The sequence below is a fragment of the Bombina bombina genome, chromosome 1, assembly GCF_027579735.1.
Source record: "Bombina bombina isolate aBomBom1 chromosome 1, aBomBom1.pri, whole genome shotgun sequence".
In the NCBI taxonomy this organism is placed as follows: domain Eukaryota; kingdom Metazoa; phylum Chordata; class Amphibia; order Anura; family Bombinatoridae; genus Bombina; species Bombina bombina.
In genome coordinates, this window is record NC_069499.1 from 489,757,873 (window position 1) to 489,781,762 (window position 23,890).

Sequence of the window (23,890 nt, forward strand, 5' to 3'; positions counted from 1 at the left end):
TAAGATTACTTTGATTTAACTTTTTTTTTTTTTTTTAATAAAGAAGTACCTTTTCATATCCCTTTAATCAGAAAGAATTTTTCAGAATACCTTTAATTAAAACAGGTCAGTGTTTACACAAGGCAATGGATTTCAGATGTGTACTTGGATCATGTTGCCACATTCACAATTAAATGGACATGAAACCCAAACTTTTTCTTTCTTGACTAAAGCATATGATTTTAAACAACTTTCCAATTTACTTCTATTATCTAATTTGCTTTGTTCTCTTTGTATCCTTAGCTCCTGAGCTTACCTAGGTATGCTTTTTAACTGAGAAAAAAAAAACATAATTTATGTAAGAACTTACCTGATAAATTCATTTCTTTCATATTAGCAAGAGTCCATGAGCTAGTGACGTATGGGATATATACATTCCTACCAGGAGGGGCAAAGTTTCCCAAACCTCAAAATGCCTATAAATACACCCCTCACCACACCCACAAATCAGTTTAACGAATAGCCAAGAAGTGGGGGTGATAAGAAAAAAAGTGCGAAAGCATAAAAAATAAGGAATTGGAATAATTGTGCTTTATACAAAAAAATCATAACCACCACAAAAAAGGGTGGGCCTCATGGACTCTTGCTAATATGAAAGAAATTAATTTATCAGGTAAGTTCTTACATAAATTATGTTTTCTTTCATGTAATTAGCAAGAGTCCATGAGCTAGTGACGTATGGGATAATGACTACCCAAGATGTGGATCTTTCCACGCAAGAGTCACTAGAGAGGGAGGGATAAAATAAAGACAGCCAATCCGCTGAAAAATAATCCACACCCAAAATAATTTAAATTTTATAATGAAAAAAAACTGAAAATATAAGCAGAAGATTCAAACTGAAACAGCTGCCTGAAGTAATTTTCTACCAAAAACAGCTTCAGAAGAAGAAAACACATCAAAATGGTAGAATTTAGAAAAAGTATGCAAAGAATACCAAGTTGCTGCTTTGCAAAAATGATCAACCAAAGCTTCATTCCTAAACGCCGAGGAAGTAGAAACTGACCTAGTAGAATGAGCTGTAATCCTTTGAGGCGGAGTTTTACCCGACTCGACATAAGCATGATGAATTAAAGATTTCAACCAAGATGCCAAAGAAATGGCAGAGGCCCTTCTGACCTTTCCTAGAACCGGAAAAGATAACAAATAGACTAGAAGTCTTTCGGAAATTCTTAGTAGCTTCAACATAATATTTCAAAGCTCTAACTACATCCAAAGAATGCAATGATCTCTCCTTAGAATTCTTAGGATTAGGACACAATGAAGGAACCACAATTTCTCTACTAATGTTGTTAGAATTCACAACCTTAGGTAAAAATTTAAAAGAAGTTCGCAACACCGCCTTATCCTGATGAAAAATCAGAAAAGGAGACTCACAAGAAAGAGCAGATAATTCAGAACTCGTCCTGGCAGAAGAGATGGCCAAAAGGAACAAAACTTTCCAAGAAAGTAATTTGATGTCCAACGAATGCATAGGTTCAAACGGAGGAGCTTGAAGAGCCCCCCAGAACCAAATTCAAACTCCAAGGAGGAGAAATTGACTTAATGACAGGTTTTATACGAACCAAAGCTTGTACAAAACAATGAATATCAGGAAGATTAGCAATCTTTCTGTGAAAAAGAACAGAAAGAGCAGAGATTTGTCTTTCAAGAACTTGCAGACAAACCTTTATCCAAACCATCCTGAAGAAACTGTAAATTCTCGGAATTCTAAAAGAATGCCAGGAAAAATGATGAGAAAGACACCAAGAAATATAAATCTTCCAGACTCTATAATATATCTCCCTAGATACAGATTTACGAGCCTGTAACATAGAATTAATCACAGAGTCAGAGAAACCTCTTTGACTAAGAATCAAGCGTTCAATCTCCATACCTTTAAATTTAAGGATTTGAGATCCTGATGGAAAAAAGGACCTTGCGACAAAAGGTCTGGTCTTAACGGAAGAGTCCACGGTTGGCAAGAGACCATCCGGACAAGATCCGCATACCAAAACCTGTGAGGCCATGCTGGAGCTACCAGCAGAAACAAACGAGCATTCCTTCAGAATCTTGGAGATTACTCTTGGAAGAAGAACTAGAGGCGGAAAGATATAGGCAGGATGATACTTCCAAGGAAGTGACAATGCATCCATTGCTTCCGCTTGAGGATCCCTGGATCTGGACAGATACCTGGGAAGTTTCTTGTTTAGATGAGAGGCCATCAGATCTATTTCTGGAAGTCCCCACATTTGAACAATCTGAAGAAATACCTCTGGGTGAAGAGACCATTCGCCCGGATGCAACGTTTGGGGGCTGAGATAATCCGCTTCCCAATTGTCTATACCTGGGATATGAACCGCAGAAACTAGACAGGAGCTGGATTCCGCCCATACCAGAATTCGAGATACTTCCTTCATAGCCAGAGGACTGTGAGTCCCTCCTTGATGATTGATGTATGCCACAGTTGTGACATTGACTGTCTGAAAACAAATGAATGATTCTCTCTTTAGAAGAGGCCATGACTGAAGAGCTCTGAAATTGCACGGAGTTCCAAAATATTGATCGGTAATCTCACTCCTGAGATTCCCAAACCCCTTGTGCTGTCAGAGACCCCCAAACAGCTCCCCAACCTGTCAGACTTGCATCTGTTGAAATTACAGTCCAGGTCGGAAGAACAAAAGAAGCCCCCTGAACTAAACGATGGTGATCTGTCCACCACATCAGAGAGAGTGTCGTACAATCGGTGTTAAAGATATTAATTGAGATATCTTTGTGTAATCTCTGCACCACTGGTTCAGCATACAGAGCTGAAGAGGTCGCATGTGAAAACGAGCAAAGGGGATCGCGTCCGATGCTGCAGTCATAAGACCTAGAATTTCCATGCATAAAGCTACCGAAGGGAATGATTGTGACTGAAGGTTTCGACAAGCTGATATCAATTTTAGACGTCTCTTGTCAGTTAGTGACAGAGTCATGAACACTGAATCTATCTGGAAACCTAAAAAGGTTACCCTTGTCTGAGTAATCAATGAACTTTTTGGTAAATTGATCCTCCAACCATGATCTTGAAGAAACAACACAAGTCGATTCGTATGAGATTCTGCTAAATGTGAAGACTGAGCAAGTACCAAGATATCGTCCAAATAAGGAAATACCACAATACCCTGTTCTCTGATTACAGACAGAAGGGCACCGAGAACCTTTGTAAAAATTCTTGGAGCTGTAGCTAGGCCAAACGGTAGAGCCACAAACTGGTAATGCTCGTCTAGGAAAGAATCTCAGAAACTGAAAGTGATCTGGATGAATCGGAATATGCAGATATGCATCCTGTAAATCTATTGTGGACATATAATGCTCTTGCTGAACAAAAGGCAGGATAGTCCTTACAGTTACCATTTTGAATGTTTGTATCCTTACATAACGATTCAATATTTTTAGATCCAGAACAGGTCTGAAGGAATTCTCCTTCTTTGGTACAATGAAGAGATTTGAATAAAACCCCAGCCCCTGTTCCAGAACTGGAACTGGCATAATTACTCCAGCCAACTCTAGATCTGAAACACATTTCAGAAATGCTTGAGCCTTCGCTAGGTTTACTGGGACACGGGAAAGAAAAAATCTCTTTGCAGGAGGCCTTATCTTGAAGTCAATTCTGTACCCTTCTGAAACAATGTTCTGAATCCAGAGATTGTGAACGGAATTGAACCAAATTTCTTTGAAAAAACGTAATCTGCCCCCTACCAGCTGAGCTGGAATGAGGGCCGTACCTTCATGTGGACTTGGGAGCTGGCTTTGGTTTTCTAAAAGGCTTGGATTTATTCCAGACTGGAGATGGTTTCCAAACTGATACCGCTCCTGAGGATGAAGGATCAGGCTTTTGTTCCTTGTTGTGACGAAAGAAACGAAAAAGATTATTAGACCTAAATTTACCTTTAGATTTTTTTATCCTGTGGTAAAAAGTTCCCTTCCCTCCAGTAACAGTTGAGATAATAGAATCCAACTGAGAACCAAATAATTTATTACCCTGGAAAGAAAGGGAAAGCAGGAGTAGACTTAGAAGACATATCAGCATTCCAAGTTTTAAGCCATAAAGCTCTTCTAGCTAAAATAGCCTAGAGACATATACCTGACCTCAACTCTAATGATATCAAAGATGGCATCACAAATAAAATTATTAGCATGTTGTAGAAGAATAATAATGCTATGAGAATTATGATCTGTTACTTGTTGCGCTAAAGCTTCTAACCAAAAAGTTGAAGCTGCAGCAACATCCGCTAAAGATATAGCAGGTCTAAGAAGAAGATTACCTGAACACAAGTAAGCTTTTCTTAGAAAGGATTCAATTTTCCTATCTAAAGGATCCTTAAAGGAAGTACCATCTGCCATAGGAATAGTAGTACGCTTAGCAAGAGTAGAGACAGCCCCATCAACCTTAGGGATTTTGTCCCAAAAATCTAATCTGTCAGATGGCACAGGATATAATTGCTTAAAACGTTTAGAAGGAGTAAAAGAATTACCCAAATTATTCCATTCCCTGGAAATTACTTCAGAAATAGCACCAGGGACAGGAAACACTTCTGGAATAACTACAGGAGATTTAAAAACCTTATCTAAACGTTTAGATTTAGTATCAAGAGGACTAGAATCCTCAATTTCTAATGCAATTAGGACTTCTTTAAGTAAAGAACGAATAAATTCCATTTTAAATAAATATGAAGATTTATCAGCATCAACCTCTGAGACAGAATCCTCTGAATCAGAATGATGATGTTTCATTTAAAAATTCATCTGAAAAATGAGAAGTTTTAAAAGACTTTTTACGTTTACTAGAAGGAGGAATAACAGACATAGCCTTCTTAATGGATTTAGAAACAAAATCTCTTATGTTATCAGGAACACTCTGAATATTAGATGTTGTATGTAACAGTACTAAAGGAAATATTATCTGCATTAGCAAGTTTGTCATGACAAACAACAGCTGGAGGAACAGCTACCAAAAGTTTACAGCAGATACACTTAGCTTTGGTAGCTCCAGCACCAGGCAGCGATTTTCCAGAAGTATCTTCTGACTCAGCTTCAACGTGGGACATCTTGCAATATGTAATAGAAAAAACAACATATAAAGCAAAATTGATCAAATTCCTTAAATGACAGTTTCAGGAATGGGAAAAAAAATGCCAGTGAATAAGCTTCTAGCAACCAGAAGCACAAAATAATGAGACTTAAATAATGTGGAGGACAATAGCGACGCCCATATTTTTTTAGCGCCAAAAAAGATGCCCACATTATTTGGCGCCTAAATGTTTTTGGCGCCAAAATGACGCCACATCCGGAACGCCGACACCTTTGGCGCAAAAAAACGTCAAAAATGACGCAACTTCCGGCGACACGTATGACGCCGGAAACAGAAAAAAAAATTTGCGCCAAAAAGTCCGCGCCAAGAATGACGCAATAAAATTAAGCATTTTCAGCCCCCGCGAGCCTAACAGCCCACAGGGAAAAGTCAAATTTTTAAGGCAAGAAAAAATGATTTATTCATATGCATTATCCCAAATATGAAACTGACTGTCTGAAATAAGGAACGTTGAACATCCTGAGTCAAGGCAAATAAATGTTTGAATACATATATTTAGAACTTTATATAAAGTGCCCAACCATAGCTTAGAGTGTCACAGAAAATAAGACTTACTTACCCCAGGACACTCATCTACATGTAGTAGAAAGCCAAAACCAGTACTGAAACGAGAATCAGTAGAGGAAATGGTATATATAAGAGTATATCGTCGATCTGAAAAGGGAGGTAAGAGATGAATCTCTACGACCAATAACAGAGAACCTATGAAATAGACCCCGTTAGAAGGAGATCACTGCATTCAAATAGGCAATACTCTCCTCACATCCCTCTGACATTCACTGCACGCTGAGAGGAAACCGGGCTCCAACCTGCTGCGGAGCGCATATCAACGTAGAATCTAGCACAAACTTACTTCACCACCTCCATAGGAGGCAAAGTTTGTAAAACTGATTTGTGGGTGTGGTGAGGGGTGTATTTATAGGCATTTTGAGGTTTGGAAACTTTGCCCCTCCTGGTAGGAATGTATATCCCATACGTCACTAGCTCATGGACTCTTGCTAATTACATGAAAGAAAAAAGGTTTATTGGTACTAGCAGACAGCTGCTAGTACCTAAGATAGCAGCAATAGAGGGGGAAGGGTTAGAGAGCTGATAGGGAGAGAGGGACAGAGGGTTAGGGACAAAGGAAAAGGGACAGAGGGATAGGGCTAAAGGGACCTCACTTTAAAAAAAATAGACTGCCTTCTGTGCAGGCTTATCGCCTAGTGATAACATAAATAAATTAGCATTTTTACAGATGAAGAAAAGTCATTTAATTATAAAATTTTTGTACAGTAACTCACTTTATCAGTTCATTAAAGGAGGTTTTTAATAAAATATCAAGTAGTAAAAAGAAAATCTAAATATTGCTAATCGGTGGTACTTGGCTGAAGTCTGCTGCATTTATCTGATGCTCTCTCATTACTTTTTTCCATTTTGGCGATTCTGGAACCAAACTGCATGGCTCTTTTTGGTAGCACGGAAGAAGCAGTAAGCCCCAACTCCACAGCTGCAAGACGCAAGATCAGCTTTTCACCAAGGCCTCTGGGTAGAGCTAAGTCGGCTTTCTCCCAAACAGGCAATGCATTCAGAAAAGAGACAACATCTTCATCAAGAAATGGAAATCTGTGGGGAGGAAAAAAAAATAATATATATATATACACACACACACACATATATATTAGTGGTGCATATCAATGATTACTATATCTATATCTCTACATACATGTATTATGCAGTATACACATACATACATTTTCTTATAATGCACAGTAATAAAAAAAAAAAGCTAAGTTCATATGGTAGTCATTGCTTTGCACCACCTTATAGTAGTGGTGTTTGTAAATTATTATTATTTATATGGAATTATGAAATAAATTAATAACAAAACAAAAAAGGTGGTGCATAGCAATCACCACTACACACACAATATTGCAAGACAGAAGGCAAATAATATATATTTTTTAATGTATAGATGCATTGGGCTGAAACATCACTGTTATAATTGTTACTTCTGAAATTCTGCATTGGCACAAACTAGGGCATTTGGCTTTCTTGGATACAAATGAATGCTGAATCTGGCCCGCAGGTCACAGCATTAGTCTCTTTTTCAGATATATTTGTGTAATAATGCAACACTCTAATCAACACGAAGATCTGGATTTCCACAGATCTGTGTGCGTTGCACAGTTACACAAATATATCGGGCTCCGAAAATAGCCGAATGCTGCAACCTACGGACAGATTCAGCATTCATTTGTATCAACAAATGCTCCTCCCTAATATAAACTAAAGAGTAGATAGATCTTAGCTTTAAAATATTCCAGAAATATTTAGTTTAAAAGTGGATTTATTACGAGGCTTATAGTGCATAGTACTATAGACAAAATGCAATTACTTAAGTTAAAGGGACAGTAAACACCTTTCCTGTGTCATTGGCACATACATTTTAGGACTAGCAACCCTGTACTTTTATATGTTTAACACCTGCAAAGGGGATAAACACATAGAAAAAGTATAGTTCAGGACCTGCAGCACTGCTTTTTCCCAAGAGGAAACAGACACTGATCCAATCATTAGCACTAGTTACACAGCAGTGCTCTGAGGGTCCTGAGTGGTACTTTTACTATTTAAGGAAACAAAAGCAAAAAAAAAAAAAAATTAATATATCTTGGGCATGTTATTTTTTTTGCAAATCAAATTTAATAAATATAGTTTATTATTTGGTGCAGACCCTAATATGGTTCAATATAATTGACTTTAAAGAAAGAGAGAAAACCTTCCTCATTTCTTACAGTTCAATCAAACTTCAGCACTCTTTTAAAGACAAAAATATATTTTATTGAAAAACAACAACATCAGCAGTGCATATTGAGAAACATCCAACTCGATCCAACAAAGAAAACTATAGGAACTGCACATTAAAAAATAAGGACAAGTTTCTCCAAAGAAGAGTGGAGTTTCCATGCCCAATTTGCCCGTTTACTTTGAGGTTACCCGGTTGACTTACATTCTAGCTTGGGCTAAATCAGGAGAGACTCAGAGAGAGGGAAAGAGGTAGAACAGGCTTCTATACAGGCAGGGTTGGATTTGAGTGACTTACCATGGATAACAACATATAAATGGAGAGAACTGGGTATCTGTAACGAGACTGTCCTGAAAATTTTAGGCCTGGCGATCACTTAGACACTAATTGGAGATTGCTCTGCACCCCTCCCCCATATATTCACTCTCCGGCCTTCTTGTAGCCCTACCAGATTTTCAAAGCACTAATTGGAAGTCCCGGGATCTTGTCCTAATCTAAAAATTGTATTCCCCGGAATTCTTCCCGGACAGAGCTCCCATTCCTTGTTGGTTCTCTTTCGAATACACTAGACTATACAGTCTGCTCCTATCCTGGGGATTCCCTAAAATGAGTCTGAGGACTTCGACCCCATGGGGAAAATACAGATCATCTGAATACAGATTGCCTAGAGCTCTCTCCTGGCATTACGGAGCGATTAAATCCATGGGAACTGATAGGGCTTGGCAAATTAAAGCCTGGCAACGTGACATTGCAAGGCCTATCTCAGAGAATTAATAAGGCCATCTCCCTCACAAAGAAAACCCTACATTGTGCTCTGTGGAATTATACATGAAAGTCCTGCTGAGGTGGCACTATACTCCTCTTAGACTTTCCCGAATTTGCCCTACACAATCCCCCCAGTGCTGGCTAGAATGTGGGATAAGGGGCTCCGATTTACACCTATGGTGAAGTTGTCCTGCCATAACCTCCTGCTGGAAACAGGTGTTCCACCTTTAAAAGAAGCAGGCATTAGTCTCCAATTGAAACCAGAAATAGCCTTATTCAATATACTGCCATCCAAATTGTCGAAACCACTCTCTAAACTAACAATCTACATTTTTGCCGCCATGAAAATATGCATAGCATGGAGCTGGAAGCAGCCTACTCCCCCCAGAAATAGCTACGAACATAGACTCTGTTAACTATTTTGCAACAATGGAAAAAGGGTTTTACCAAAGTCTGAAAAAAGAAGACTCCTATTGGAGCATTTGGGAAACCTGGTTGCACTATTGGGACACTCTGAAAGAGAAGGATTCCACTAAGAACCCCCCCCCCTTACATGTGGAACCCCCTCTCTCTCTCTTCTTCCTCCTCCCCCCCCCCATCTGGTTTCTGGCACAAAGGAAGACCTTCTGTCTGGCCAGTTGAAGAGGTTGTATGGGACAGCGCAGCACTACTACTGCTTACCCGTAGTTCTAATCATAAATACCCTTTTGTTTTTACTTAGTACTGAAAAATGATTGTCAGTCTAAAGGAAAAGAAAGAGTTAAAAACAGTTATTGTTTTATATTTCTACTCAGCTGGATCTCTACCCTAAAGATGGACAATAGGATATATTCATTCTAAACCCCTTGAGACCTTTTGTACAGAGGTCTGCCTCTTTTACCTGCAATTATCTGTATTTAAATATTTATCATCTGTATCAGCTTGTACCAAAGACTGCGGAGCTGTGACTCCTAATTGTAACCATTATTTCATATTTTGAATAACAAAAAAAAAAAAAATTAAGGACAAGTAATTAACTTCTCAAAGATTAGTCTGGACATAAGGTAATTATAACCTAGAATATACCACTCAAACTGCTGGTTCCCTCATGTTGTATCCACAAAGCAGTTTTTTATTTTTTATTTTCCGGCTATGTAGAGCAGGTTTGCATAAGTGAGCCTGCTGCTATATATGCAAGAAGCAGAGCTTCTTTTTCCTCTCCGTCACCTCAGAAGTAGCGAGATCAATCACCCCAACACTTACTCCAGAGCAGGGGGAGACATAGTGATGCAACATTGCAAGTGACAATTGCAGAAGGACAGGTTCACTACTTGTAAACCTGTCCACCTGCAGGGATAGTAATATCTAGCCTTATTTATCTCTATCGATATAGAGATGATAGATATCTATTCTATATTTAGTCTCTATATATAAACACACATAGATATATATATATATATATATATATATATATATATATATATTATGTCTCTCTCTCAAACAACAACATCATGCAGGGAAAATAGCATTAATTAAATGATAAAGGTTTTATTTTGTAAAAAAATATTTTTTTAACAAAATCTAATATCTTTTAAAAAACCATCTTGTTGATGCAACAAATTATTTTAACATCTAAGAGTATGATTACCTTGCTTCTTTTCCATGGTCACCAATAACACGGTCATCCCGGCCAAGGTTTCTGGATGAAATACGACCTAGTTCCATGCTCAGTTCTTCTACAAGACCTTCATGCCCTAAGTTTTTGAAACGTACTCTGTGGCGAGTGTAGCCTGCAAGCTGTTCATCAGCACCAATTCCTGTCAGAACAACCTAAATAACAACATTACTATTTTACTTTAACTATTCAACCTTTAAAATAATTAAATATAAACAAACTTGAAGAAAATTCACAACAGGGGTTGACAAATTTATATCGAAACACGCAGTAGTAGCTCCCTGGCTGCCAAGATTTGTTGCCTATTAAAAAAATACCTATAGCAAAATTTTTGCAATTTTAATCAACTTTCCAAAATACTTCTGTTATCCAATGTGCTTTGTTCTCTCCGTTAAGAGTAAACCCAGATAGGTTCACAAGGGCTCATAAATTTGCAGTGTTTGCCAAAGACACATGCTCCTGAGCCCCTATTAGCATACCTAGGTTTACTCTTAAAGGGACAGTAAATACCTTGAGATCTTTATATAAAATGTTCAGGTATATGTAATTAAACAACTTTGCATTTCCCCCCTTATTTGTTTTGCCCCTTTTCATGTAATTTAGCTCTGAAAATTGAGCATTTTCTAATTTTCATAAATTGAAATGCAACCTGTTGAATAAATTACATGGAAAGGAGGCAAAATAATAATAATGGAATACATTGAAAAGTTGCATGAGTTTACATTTTATAAATCTCAAGGTGTTTACTGTCATTTTAAATCCTTGAACAATAAACTTTTTTTTAAAGTTGCCTTTATTTTCATATGTTACCTTTGATGTACTTGTGAATGGTTGTTTCTCCCCTTCTTTGGCCAGTAGGCCTACTCCTCTGGAAGCAAACCAAACAGCACAGCCAATGCTGTCATCCAGAACAGTAGCAAGAGGATAAACCAACTGAGAAATGTGCTGTTGCCTCATAGCTTTAAGTTCCTCCAGGGTGATATTAATTTCAACAAAATTCCAAGTTCTTCCTGGATTTATGGCTTTAAGTTCTTTCAGGCCTGCTCTACCGGTGATTCGATCAGGAACATCAAACAAACAAGATACAATTGAAGGCTCTACATATGTAGAATTAATAGAGGATGGTAATTGTTTAATCTTGCTATTGCTTTTAGTATTTTTCTTCTGTGTACTGGTTTCTTTCATCATAAACGCAACATTTAGAAGATCAATAGGTTCATTTTGTGGAACATGACAATCTGCAAGTGCAGCAAGAATCATGGAGTCAATACCACCAGAAAACAGGATGGCAACATTTGCTTTTCTTTCATTCTCAATAGTGGAATAACCATGATGTCGGGGAAGATTTAAAACTCTTCTCCTAACAGCTTCACTTAAAACGTTTATAAATAATTTAACATTTTTCCTATTGTTTGGTGTGAATAACATTTTAAGGTCCTCCAGTGTAACACTGTTAACAGAACTTGTACAACGAGATTCGGCCAAGGCTTCAGGCATCTGTCTATTTAGTGATGCAATGGGGGCTATCAACGCTTCACTTTCACACTTGGTTAGAGTGATAAACAATGGCAAATCTTTCAATATCTGGCTGTGATCCTCATCTAGTATGATCTCCTTTGAAGCAGTCTTCCATGGATACCATGTCAAAGCCACATAATTCAATGTCTTATAAGATGTAAGGTCAAATCTAAAAATGCCAGATGCAGGAACTTCTTGCCACTGTATTAAGTCAGATTTAGAAAATGTCTCTGCTACTGAACTGAGACACAAAGCCTTCTCAAGATCCTGGGTGAACTTCCACAGTAGACTCCGACGACCAAAAAAATCCCGCCCAAACCATAAGCTATTATTAGTGGCTTGGTAATAAATAAAAGCCCAGGGACCTCGTATTTGGGACAAGATAGACAAAATGTCACAATCATAATTACAAGAATTAAGCTGACTAAATATTATTTTGGTATCATTATCAATGGGCGAAACTTCAATTCCACCAAAAACCTCTCCATTCCAAAGAAAAACATTGTCATTGTCATCTTGTAAAGGCTGAGGTGTTAATTGTCCTCTTAAGTGAAGAACGTGTCCAGAGAAGAAACATGTGTAACCATGAGAAGAATCACTCTTATTCAGCTGCCGGCTGCTGTTGGGACCTCGTCGTCTGAGATTATCATAATGTAGACTATCAGAATAGTCACAGCCATTAGTTAAACTGACTGTACAGCAGATGCCACACATCTTTGTCTTCTTATTTCTGGACCTTGGCTTTTTCGAAGTTCTCTATCTCCTGGTGAATCGGTTTCATGTCATCCAAGGTTTCTAGAAGAAACAAAGTTAACATAAACACAAATAGAGGTCAGGGACATCCTTCTGAAAAATAAAAATAGGTTTTTGTCTGATGAATGGGAGTTTGTTCCCCAAAATATCTCACTAATAAATAAAAAAAATGTGTAGACGTAAATCCGTTGAGTGCAAGCAGTATTTATATTTACACATACTGACACTTAGCAAGAAAAAACAATCAGAGCTCACTTATGCATTTGGAATAGTCTTTTTTGATGCCCATAGCTCTCACATTTACCCTCATAATTCATATAAAAACACAACCTGCATAACTAAACTATGTTGTACTAGAAAGGACATAACACATTTCCCGCAATTACCCTGGATATATTTATTTCCTTCTCCACCAGCAATCCATACTTCTGTCTAGTCAATCTGTCCATATAAATCTCATGATCAGGCAACTGAAGTATTTTAATGGTGACATAGATGGCATCACTATATTGCAGATAATGATTACAGCATACTGAATTAAAAGCAGACTACCTGTCATAAACCATTTCAAGTTTATTATAATGAGCAGGTCTACAGTCACTAAGGTGATCTTTCTCGATTAGAAAGAAAAAAAAAAAAATCAGTTTGCTTATTAAACTATTTTTTAAGTTAGAGAGGATATCTTATACCCACTTTGGTGCATAGGCTCTGCTAGAAAGTTTAGAGTTCTCTCACCCCAATTAAAGGGAAAGTAAACACTTTCAGATTGCAATATAAATAATTATGAATATTAAAAACAACTTTGCAATATACTTTCATTATAATTTAAGTCTGTTTTTCTAGTCCTGAAAAAGCATGTGGCAGTCTTTACATGTACGCCCTTATCTTATTTTAGCTTGGGCCAAACAATGGAGTGCAAAAACCTGTCTGCTACAGGCCTAAGTCTGGATTGGCTCCTCCAAGACAGGAAAGTGGTTGGTGGAGTTTAACCATTGAACATAACTGCAGCAAACATAAATAAATAAATGCTGTAATTACAAGGTGCTTACTGTTCTTTAAAGGGACATAATACTCATATGCTAAATCACTTGAAACTGATGCAGTATAACTGTAAAAAGCTGACAGGAAAATATCACCTGAGCATCTCTATGTAAAAAAGGAAGATATTTTACCTCACAATTTCCTCAGCTCAGCAGAGTAAGTTCTGTGTGAAAAGTTGCTCAGCTGCTGTCCAGCTGCAGGTAAAAACATAAATAAATGAAGAAATGAACAGCAGCCAATCAGCATCAACAGTGCTGAGGTCATGAATTATATGAGAGTGCACGTAAGCTAGCTCCTTCCGCTGTCCCGGGACAGACATACTGATTTGCTGCTTAGAAGTCCTTTACAATGGGATGTGGCTACCGAGAAACTTTTGAGGTAAAATATCTTTGTTTTTTATATAGAGATGTTCAGGTGATATTTTCTAGTCAGCTTTTTACAGCTATACAGCATCACTTTCAAGTGTTTAAACATTTGGGTATCATGGCCCTTTAAATAGTTTAAACCCTCAGAGATTGTAATATAAAAAGGTTTCACTGCAAACACAAAATTTGCACTATACTTCTAAATGGTAAATTCCATATTTCTACCATGCCACATATTGATCCCTAATTGGCCTTAGCCATTTGATCGGAGATCAAAATTTCCATTGTTTTGCAGTTTGTTAACAAGACTGTTACAAAAAGGAAAATGGTAGGAGTGGTTTGGCTACTGAAAAACAAGTTGTCAATACATTACATACACTCATGTAGTACATTGATTTATTGCAAGACTGCAGACATTTGATATTACAAGGTGTTTAGTGTTCCTTTCAGCTGTGCCTCACTGTTTAAAGGCACACTGAAAAATAATCTGTCATGATTCAGGCAGAGCACAACATTTTAAACAACTTTCCTATTCCCTCCCATTATCTAAATGTTCACAATCTTTATATGAACATTTTCTGTAGCCCCAGCTCCTGCTGAGCATGTGCAAGAATTCACAGAATATATGTATATGCATTTTGTGATTGGCTGATGGCTGTCACATGATACAGGTGAAAGGAAAATGTAACTAACATTTGTCACAAAAAATAAATATCTTTGTATTGTCTTTTTATTATGCATTTGTTGATTATGCTATTTTACTGTGTTTAGTGGTTCTTTAACTAGTGTAGGTTATTGACACATTTATTACATTTTTCCTGAAAAACTTTTTTGTTAAAGGGCCACTGTAAGTAAATATTTTCTATGCCTGTTACTAACTAACTACCCCAAATACGCTTTTTATCAATAGCATTTCATTAACATATCTCTACCGTATATCAGAAATCTTGTCTGCAAATTTAATTGTTTTCCAAACCCACTCTGCAGGTATCCTTTGCTCTGTACCAATCCGTTTACAATAGGTTTCAAAATGGTGCTTTAAACACAATTTCATTGGTTTAAGTATTTTGAACATGCAGTGCTGAAAATAGTGGGCAGGATAACGTGACATCATCGGCAAATAAAAGATATAACTTTTAAAACGTTATGAAACTTCGTTTTGGAGAAAATATAGGTCAGTAGGTTTTAATTAATGTTTATTAACTTTAATATGTTAGTTGTTTGGCTTAAAAATTATAAACGAAAGTAATCCTTTACTAGTACGCACTAATGCTTAAAAGGGACAATCTAGTAAAAAATAAACTTTCGCGATTCAGATAGGGCATGTAATTTTAAACAATTTTCAAATGTACTTTTATCACCAATTTTGCTTTGTTCTCTTGGTATTCTTAGTTGAAAGCTTAACCTAGGAGGTTCATATGCTAATTTCTTAGACCTTGAAGGCCACCTCTTTTCAGAATGCATTTTAACAGTTTTTCACCACTAGAGGGTGTTAGTTTATGCGTTTCATATAGATAACACTGCTCGTGCACGTGAAGTTATCTGGGAGCAGGCACTGATTGGCTAAACTGCAAGTCTGTCAAAAGAACTGAAATAAAGGGGCAGTTTGCAGAGGCTTAGATACAAGATAAACACAGAGGTTAAAAGTATATTAATATAACTGTTGGTTATGCAAAACTGGGGAATGGGTAATAAAGGGATTATCTATCTTTTAAAACAATAAAAATTCTGGTGTAGACTTTCCCTTTAAACAACTTTCCAATTTACTTTTATCATCAATTTTGCTTTATTCTCTTGGTATTCTTAGTTGAAAGCTAAACCTAGGTAGGCTCATATGTTAATTTCTTAGCCCTTGAAGGCCGCCTCTTATCTGAATGCATTCTGACAGTTTTTCACAACTATAGGGCGTTAGTTCATGTGTGACCTATAGATAACATTGTGCTCATGCCCTGACCTAGGAGTCAGCACTGATTGGCTAAAACACTTGTCTGTCAAAAGAACTGAAATAAGGGGGCAGTTTGCAGAGGCTTAGATACACGGTAATCACAGAGGTAAAACGTGTATTAATATAACTGTGTTGGTTATGCAAAACTGGGGAATGGGTAATGAAGGGATTATCTATCTTTTAAACAAAAAATGTATTGTAGAATGCCCCTAAACAAATGCTAGATATAATGTATTAAAAGTAAACATTAGTCTGATAATATACAGCTGTATTTAAAAAAAATTTTTTTTATATATATATATATATATATATATATATATATATATATATATATAAAATGTTGTTTAGATATTGTAAAACATTTTTTTTAAAATGTTAGCGCTGATATATACTAATGGATGCCACCATTTTGTAACCTAGGTTTTCTTCTCCACTGAGGCTAATTAAGGACAGTTATAAATGGGTCAATAGAACGTGCAACCTATGACTGGACTATAGCAGTGTCTGCACTTCCATTTTTAACAGAAAAAAAAAAAGAATATCCACAATTTCCGGGAAAGTGGTCTAAATAGATATTGAAAGTAATATGCACTAAAGCAACTTTGCAATATAAACATTTTATATTACCATCAACAGTGTTCAATGTCCCTTTAATTATTTACCTTTTAATTATTTTTTACCTTAAATTTGTATTCTATAAAAGATAGGTGTCTAATATCCTAGTGTGTCTTGTATTTCAAAACATGTTGCATTTATTATTATAATCATTTTATACACCCACCAAGGTTATCCACACAATTTTACAAATTTGTTGAGCAGAATTGGAGTCACTTATCTCTATATATTTATATTGTACTTACTTTTGCATTCACTAAAGGTTTGAGCTCTGTCTGCGAGAAAAAAAATGTTGCTGTTCTGTTGTTGCTTGTATACTTTCTGCAAATGAAAACAAATGCAGATACATAAATCCGATATACAGCAAATCTCTTGGTCGAAATTAGCAAGACAGATTATTCATGTAAAAGTAATGTTTAAAGGGCTATTATAGTGATAAAACAACATGCTCTAATTTGTTAGAGGACACAATTTTTTCTCTCCTAGTGCAGGAGTTAAACACATGGTTAAAGTATAGCTCTGAACGCAAAGAGCATGGCTAAATCAAGACAGAAGCGGACGCAGATCCAATCATCCTCACTAAAATTGCAAAAATAAACAATTTTCAGATTGCATAAAATAATCAGACTGCTCAAGTGGAACACAAGACAAAATAAATTATTGTTTCCATATTTGCTTAAATTCTAAAGCATTAGCTACAATTACACATATACACTAAATTTATTATAAAACACACAACAATCTAGAACACAAGTACTGATTACTAAAACTTGACAGGTACTCTGACAGAAATGTGGACACACAAGTAATGCTAATCACTCACCCGATCCTTCTTTAAATTGGAAAGCTCATCAACAATAACGTTCTGTTCCCCAAACTTGAAAAAGAGAAGAAAAAAAAAAAATTATTATGTATTCTTCACTGGTGAGGAATATAAAAGGTTTGCGTCCTCTATACAACAAACTGGCTACTGCAAGGGTCACCCACCTCACCAGAGCAAGTGCTCAATTATTACCCCCCATATAAATAAGAAATGTATCCCTCGGGTTTCCCTAGTGGATTTATGGATTGTAGTGGACTTCAAAGTGAAGGTAAACTTTGGTGAATGAAAGCCCGTTTTTTTAAAAATACTATTAAAACAGGGACACTTTCATTCATCAAAGTTTACAAAGCAGCCGTTTTGATTTAAAAAAAAAAAAAAAAAATTATTTTCACAGCCAGAGCAGCTTCCCCCTCCTGGAAATCCTCTATTCACACGTCAGCAATGACTAATCTGGCTTCCTCCAATCACGGCTTTCCCCCCAGGGTAGTCATTGCCTGAGACCATGCTGTGATTGGAGGAAGCTGGATTAGTCATTGCCGACATGTGAATAGAGGATTGCCAGGAGGGGGAAGCTGCTCTGGCGGTAAAAAGAAAAAAAAAGGTAAGTTTTGCAAACTTTGATGAATGAAAGTGCCCCTGTTTTTAATAGTATTTTTAAAAAATGGGCTTTCATTCATCAAAGTTTACCTTCACTTCAAGGGGTCAATTTATTAATGTGTGAGCCGACATGATACGGATGTAGCCTATCATGTCCGCTGCACATCTATAAATGTCGACAGCATACCCTGTCGGCATTTATCATTGCACGAGCAGTTCTTGTGAACTGCTGGTGCAATGTCAGCCCCCTGCAGATTTGCGGCCAATAAACCTCTAGCAGGGGGTGTTAAGCAACCCGATCAGGTTAATTTCTGTCCACCGCCTCAGAGCAGGCGGACAGGTTATGGAGTCTTTAGTATGGAGGTTGATAAATTGACCCCTAAGAGGTTACATCCTGAGAGACTGCCTTACCTGTGCAGCTGATCCTGCAGAAACAGGCAGGAAATAGTGGCTGGACTCTTCAGCTTGCTCACTTTCCTTACTGGTGCTTATCCAGATGATGCAGTTCTGCTCTGGAATGCACCTTTGGAATCCGGTTTTATTTTACTTTTATTTGTGGTAATTTTGGAATGAAAGTGTTGTTTCTTTTTTTTGTCTTGAAAAAGGCCCTATTAAAGGGCTGAAACGCGTAAACGGAGTTCGAAGTAGGATTTGTGAGGCTCAATATACCCCCAGGACCACTACATTTGGGCGAGTTATCTAACCAATAGACTCTACCCCAAATGCAATTTGTATATCGCTTGTTTCTTTTTAGGTTACAGTCTTGGTACCGAATTTGGACATAGGAACCGGATATTAATTTACTTTATTTTTGCTTTAATTGCTATTTGGACACTTGGAATATGTTATAACCGGAACCATTTAGATTTATTTGGATTTTATTTTCACTTCACTTTGGATATTAGGATCTAACCGGATCCCTTTGGATTGTATATCACTTATCTTTTACATTGGAATTATGTTATATTGATTGATTGATTTACGTTTGACACACAGGGTCACAGTTTATTAATGTAATTTTTTTTAGAAACGTTTTATTTCACCGATTAGTAGGTTGATCACATATCTATTTGCCATCACATATATTTGGTTTCTACTGTTTTTTTATCTTATCCATCATTTTTATCGAGTATTAATTCATTTTATGTGTATTAATTGGACTGTCCCGTTTATGTTTATGGTTTTAATATATGCTGATTAAATACTATTTAACTTATTCAGTCCTTCATTCTCAGAATAAGATCATATTGCCTGTTGGACTTGCGATTTTAAGTCACACCCTGACCAATCATACTCAGTGGTGTATCACCACATTTGTAACCCGGTGTATACCTAAGCCATTGGCGCTCCTATATATCATCTGTTCTGTATTTTGTGTAGGACCCAGTAGGGGGTCTATTTATAGTGTAGCCGGTATACTTATCTAGGCGCTAGTCACTTATTATAACCATCAACACGCCCTAAGAGGTTACACCCTGAGTGACTGCCTCACCTGTGCAACTGATCCTGCAGAAACAGGCAGGAAATAGTGGCTGGACTCTTCAGTTTGCTCACTTTCCTTACTGGTGCTTATCCAGATGATGCAGTTCTGGAATGCACCTTTGGAATCCGGTTTTATTTTACTTTTATTTGTGGTAATTTTGGAATTAAAGTGTTTTTTTTTTTTTTGTTTTTTTTTTTTTAACAATTTTATATTTTTTTAAGCACATAAAAGGTACCTGTGGAGTATTTTTCAAGTGGTTCTACTCTGTGCTGTAAACCTGCTTTTTTATATTTATGGTGGTGTGGCTTGTCACCTTAATTTCATATGGCAAAACGTTGGTGTTTTCCTAGCATTTTGTGCCTATTTATTAGTCAAAGCAATATGTTTACTGCAAGCTCCTGACTACCTTGTCCCTGCAAAATTTCTTTTGGGTCCGAGTGGATGGATGTTTGTCCCTGAATGTCTTAAGAGGCAGAAAGTCCTGTATCCAACACAAACATACTATGTTACAATTTTAGGAACCAACTTCAAGTTTTTGATTGCATTCTATCTAAATTCCTTGGAATGAACAAAAGGTTGTTCTACATAGGTTTGATGGTGTCAGAACTTTCAAACATTATTTGGATGCAATTATGTAAATCAGGTACCAGAAAGAGATAAAAAGCTTAAAGTTTATTTAGCCGTCTGACGGCATCAGAACGAGGCTCCCATAGGAGCCTATGGAAGCACGCTCTAGTGAGCGTAATACTTCATAGCAATGCAAACGAAAGCTCGCGTTCGCATTGCAATTTACTTGTAATACCAGCGCACATTATAATGCACTTTAGTGCTCCACTTGTAATCTGGCTCTTTGAAAGAAGATGTGATCAATGCAAAATTGGTAGTTAAAAAGGGACGGTAAAGTCAAAATTAAACTAAGGATTCAGATAGAGCATGCGATTTTAAACAACGTTCCAATTAACTTGTATTATCAAATTTGGTTTGTTCTCTTGATTACCTTTATTAAGGCTAAGAGGGGGGGTTTATCAAGCTGCGGCGGACAGGGACGCACATACGCGCCCCTGTCCGCCGCAGCTTGCCTATGACGGGCTGAATTCCCCTGGCGGAATTCTGCATTGCACACGAGCGCTACAATCCCCCCGGGAAGATTGACAGCTCCTGCCCGCGCATGATTGGTTGTGCGCGGGCAGGACCTGTCAATCTTCACGGTCAGACTAGACTGTGGAGACCGAATTTCGCCACTTTAGAGGTGGCGAAAGATTAGGGAAGCAGCAGTCTGATAACCGCTGCTTGTTAAATACGGCGTGCAGGTTCTCTTGTAAGAACCTGCAGCCGCAGTGGGTTGAAAGGCTTGCGAAGACTGATAAATCAACCCTTAAAGCTAGTTAGGCTGATAAGAGCTCAGGAGCGTGCACATAGCAACAGCGTTTGTATCTATGTATAACATTGCAAACACTGCTGCCAGATGACTAGAGGCACATGTACGCTCCTGAGCTCATCTAGCGATTGCTCTTTAATAAAGGATGCCAAGATAACTAAGCAAAATTGATAACATAAATATATTGGAAAGTTGTTAATGTCATGCCCTATCCAGTCCATTTAAGTTTAATTTTGACTTTAAATGTCCCTTTAATTCAATATTGATCATAATAGCCATGTTAAAAATGTTGTTCAAATTCCTCCAACCAGATCAAAAGCAAACATAACTATTTCCACTCTCCCCGTGGTAATCACAGCTGCCAACCAATGCAAGAGCAGATACAGGAATAAGCCTTGTGCCCACACTTTGCATTTGGCTATATGCTGAGTTTCTGACCTTGTGCCAGTGATCGTTAACCTTTATTGTTGTGTTAAAGGGATACTGAACACAAATTTGTTGTTTCATGATTCAGATTTAAGCAACTTTCTAATTAACTCCTATTATCAATTTTTCTTCGTTCTCTTGGTATCTTTATTTGAAAAAGCAGGAATGTAAGCATAGGAGCCTGCCTATCTTTGTTTTAGCACATGGGTAGCGCTTACTGATTGGTGATTAAATGTAGCCACCAATCAGCAAGCGCTACCTAGGGTGCTGAACCAAAAACTGGCTAGCTTGTAAGCTTACATTCCTGCTTTTTCAAATAAAGATACCAAGAAAATGTAAGAAAAATTGAAAATAGGAGTAAATTAGAAAATTGCATGCTCTATCTGAATCATGAAAGTAAAAAATTTGGGTTCAGTGTCCCTTTAATGCCAAGCTTGTTTTGTGAATGCCAATCAAATTTTATATATTATTTTTCTTTTAGAGAATTGCCCTGTTAGTCCAAAGTTTTGAGATGGTCAGACAGCCTTAAACAAATAGAAAGGGACACTGTCACAAAATAGCCATGCTCTACCAAATTACATAATTTTATTTTTTTACATTAGAATGTCCCTTTAAAGGGACAGTCTGTTCCAGAATTGTTATTGTTTAAAAAGATAGATAATCCCTTTATTACCTATTCCCCAGTTTTGCATAACCAACACTGTTATATTAATACACTTTTTACCTCTGTAATTACCTTGTATCTAAGCCTCTGCAGACTGCCCCTTTTTTGACAGGCATGAATTTTAGCCAATCAGTGCTGACTCTTAAAAAAGTCCATAGGAGTGAGTGCAATGTTATCTATATGACACACATGAACTAGCAGTGTCTAACTGTCAAAATGTACTGAGATAAGAGGCAGTTCAACGGCTTAGCAATTAGCATATGAGCCTACCTAGGTTTAGCTTTCCAAAACGAATAACAAGAGAACAAAGGAAAATTGATGATAAAAGTAAATTGGAAAGTTGTATAAAATAGCATGCCCTATTAAAATCATGAAAGTTTAATTTTGACTAGACTGTCCCTTTAAATCAGCTGCAACAATTTTGTACTAGTCATCAATAAAACAGGCTTCCAATATGTATTTATGGAAAACCTATAATCCAGCTAACATGTTTTAAAAGTAGGGAATACCCAAAAAGCTAGGAGCATGAACAAATAAAAAAAAGAACCATCGATACAGGGAATAGTAGAGGAGAAAAAATAGTTGTGCATACATCCAAACAACTCTGCAACTAAAATGGGTCTATATTTAGCATAAATACTCACTCTGTATCCCAGACAATTAATATTATTTTGACATAAAGTGCTATTGTAATAACCTTTGAGATAAATTCTGCTCTCTGCTTCTCTGTCCACTTCTTAATATCCTCCTTACTCTCGGTATATTCTTCAGACATGGTCGTTGTGAAGAAATAAAAAACTACAACCCGATATCAATACAAAGCAGCCTGACAGCTGTACTCATTCTCCGTGCGATCACAGTCTGTACTACCACTGCACATGATCAAGAAACAGATCCGGGTAAGTGTATTTTTGTTATACAGCTTTTGATTGGTTACTTGCTAATGATTTATATTGGCTATTTAAAGATAGCTACTGATTGGTTAAAACTCAATTCCTATACTTTACAATACAAATATTTTTTGAAATTTTTATATACAGTATAAATAGCTTTGACTTGGTAAATCGAAATCATTATCATTTTTTGAAGAAGAAAACAATAATTTTTAGAAGTTTTGTGCAACTCAAACTCACCACGTTTATTTATAATGTATCTAATGTCAGCAGGGCTACATGTATCAACAATTTTATAAATCGGTTAGATACCATTATAAATTTGAATATAAGCATTTTTGCACTACACATGTATTATCAAAAAAGTTTTTACTCAAGGTTATTGCCTATTTCAATGATAGCATTTTCTTGGTTACAAAGAGATCGGATGGTTGCATCTATGTATCACCAATATTGCGGACTGAGTTATTGCCAATATAATACAGACACAGTGCTTGAATACAGGTGCACAGTGCATATGTATATATGCTACTGCTACAAATAAGTGGTAACTTACTAGTCCTGTTTTCTAACATTGTAATGCAAAACCGAAATGCATGTAATTTTGGCAATAATGTCTTTTGATAGGTGTTTAGTACACCACATGTTAAACACATAGATAAAGAGGCTCATGATGGTCAAAATTTAAATGCATATTTTAGTTTTAAAGAGACATTCCAGTTAAAAAATAAACTTTCATGATTCAGATGGGGCATGTCATTTTAAACAACTTTTCAATTTACGTTTATAATAAATTTTGGTTTGTTCTCTTGGTATTCTTAGTTGAAAGCTAAACCTAGGTGGGCTCATATATATCCCATCTAGATTGTAAGTTCCCACGTGAATAGGGCTCTCAATTCCCCCTGTTTTTGTCTGTAAAATTTTGTCTTATCCTATTGTTTCTCCATTGTACTGTTATCCTTGTACCCATGGGCAGCGCTGCGGAATCTGTTGGCGCTTTATAAGGCCGCCTTGAAGGCCGCCTCTTTTT

The 23,890-nt window shown here is 36.8% G+C and overlaps 1 protein-coding gene across 2 annotated transcripts; it reads right to left on the reverse strand.

Moving 5' to 3' along the window:
- Nucleotides 1-6,383: 6,383 nt before the first annotated feature.
- Nucleotides 6,384-22,828, reverse strand: ASNSD1 (asparagine synthetase domain containing 1). Of its 2 annotated transcripts, XM_053698551.1 has the most exons (7): nucleotides 22,665-22,828; nucleotides 17,420-17,473; nucleotides 16,842-16,917; nucleotides 13,803-13,865; nucleotides 11,170-12,672; nucleotides 10,333-10,514; nucleotides 6,384-6,760 (listed from the first exon to the last, which is right to left on the reverse strand). In XM_053698551.1, the coding sequence occupies exons 5-7, from the start codon at nucleotides 12,589-12,591 to the stop codon at nucleotides 6,505-6,507; spliced, it is 1,860 nt and encodes a 619-aa protein (XP_053554526.1). In that variant the 5' UTR covers nucleotides 12,592-12,672; nucleotides 13,803-13,865; nucleotides 16,842-16,917; nucleotides 17,420-17,473; nucleotides 22,665-22,828; the 3' UTR covers nucleotides 6,384-6,504. The 2 variants fall into 2 exon arrangements, with proteins under 2 accessions (XP_053554526.1, XP_053554525.1); XM_053698550.1 differs by lacking the exon at nucleotides 13,803-13,865.
- Nucleotides 22,829-23,890: the final 1,062 nt, after the last annotated feature.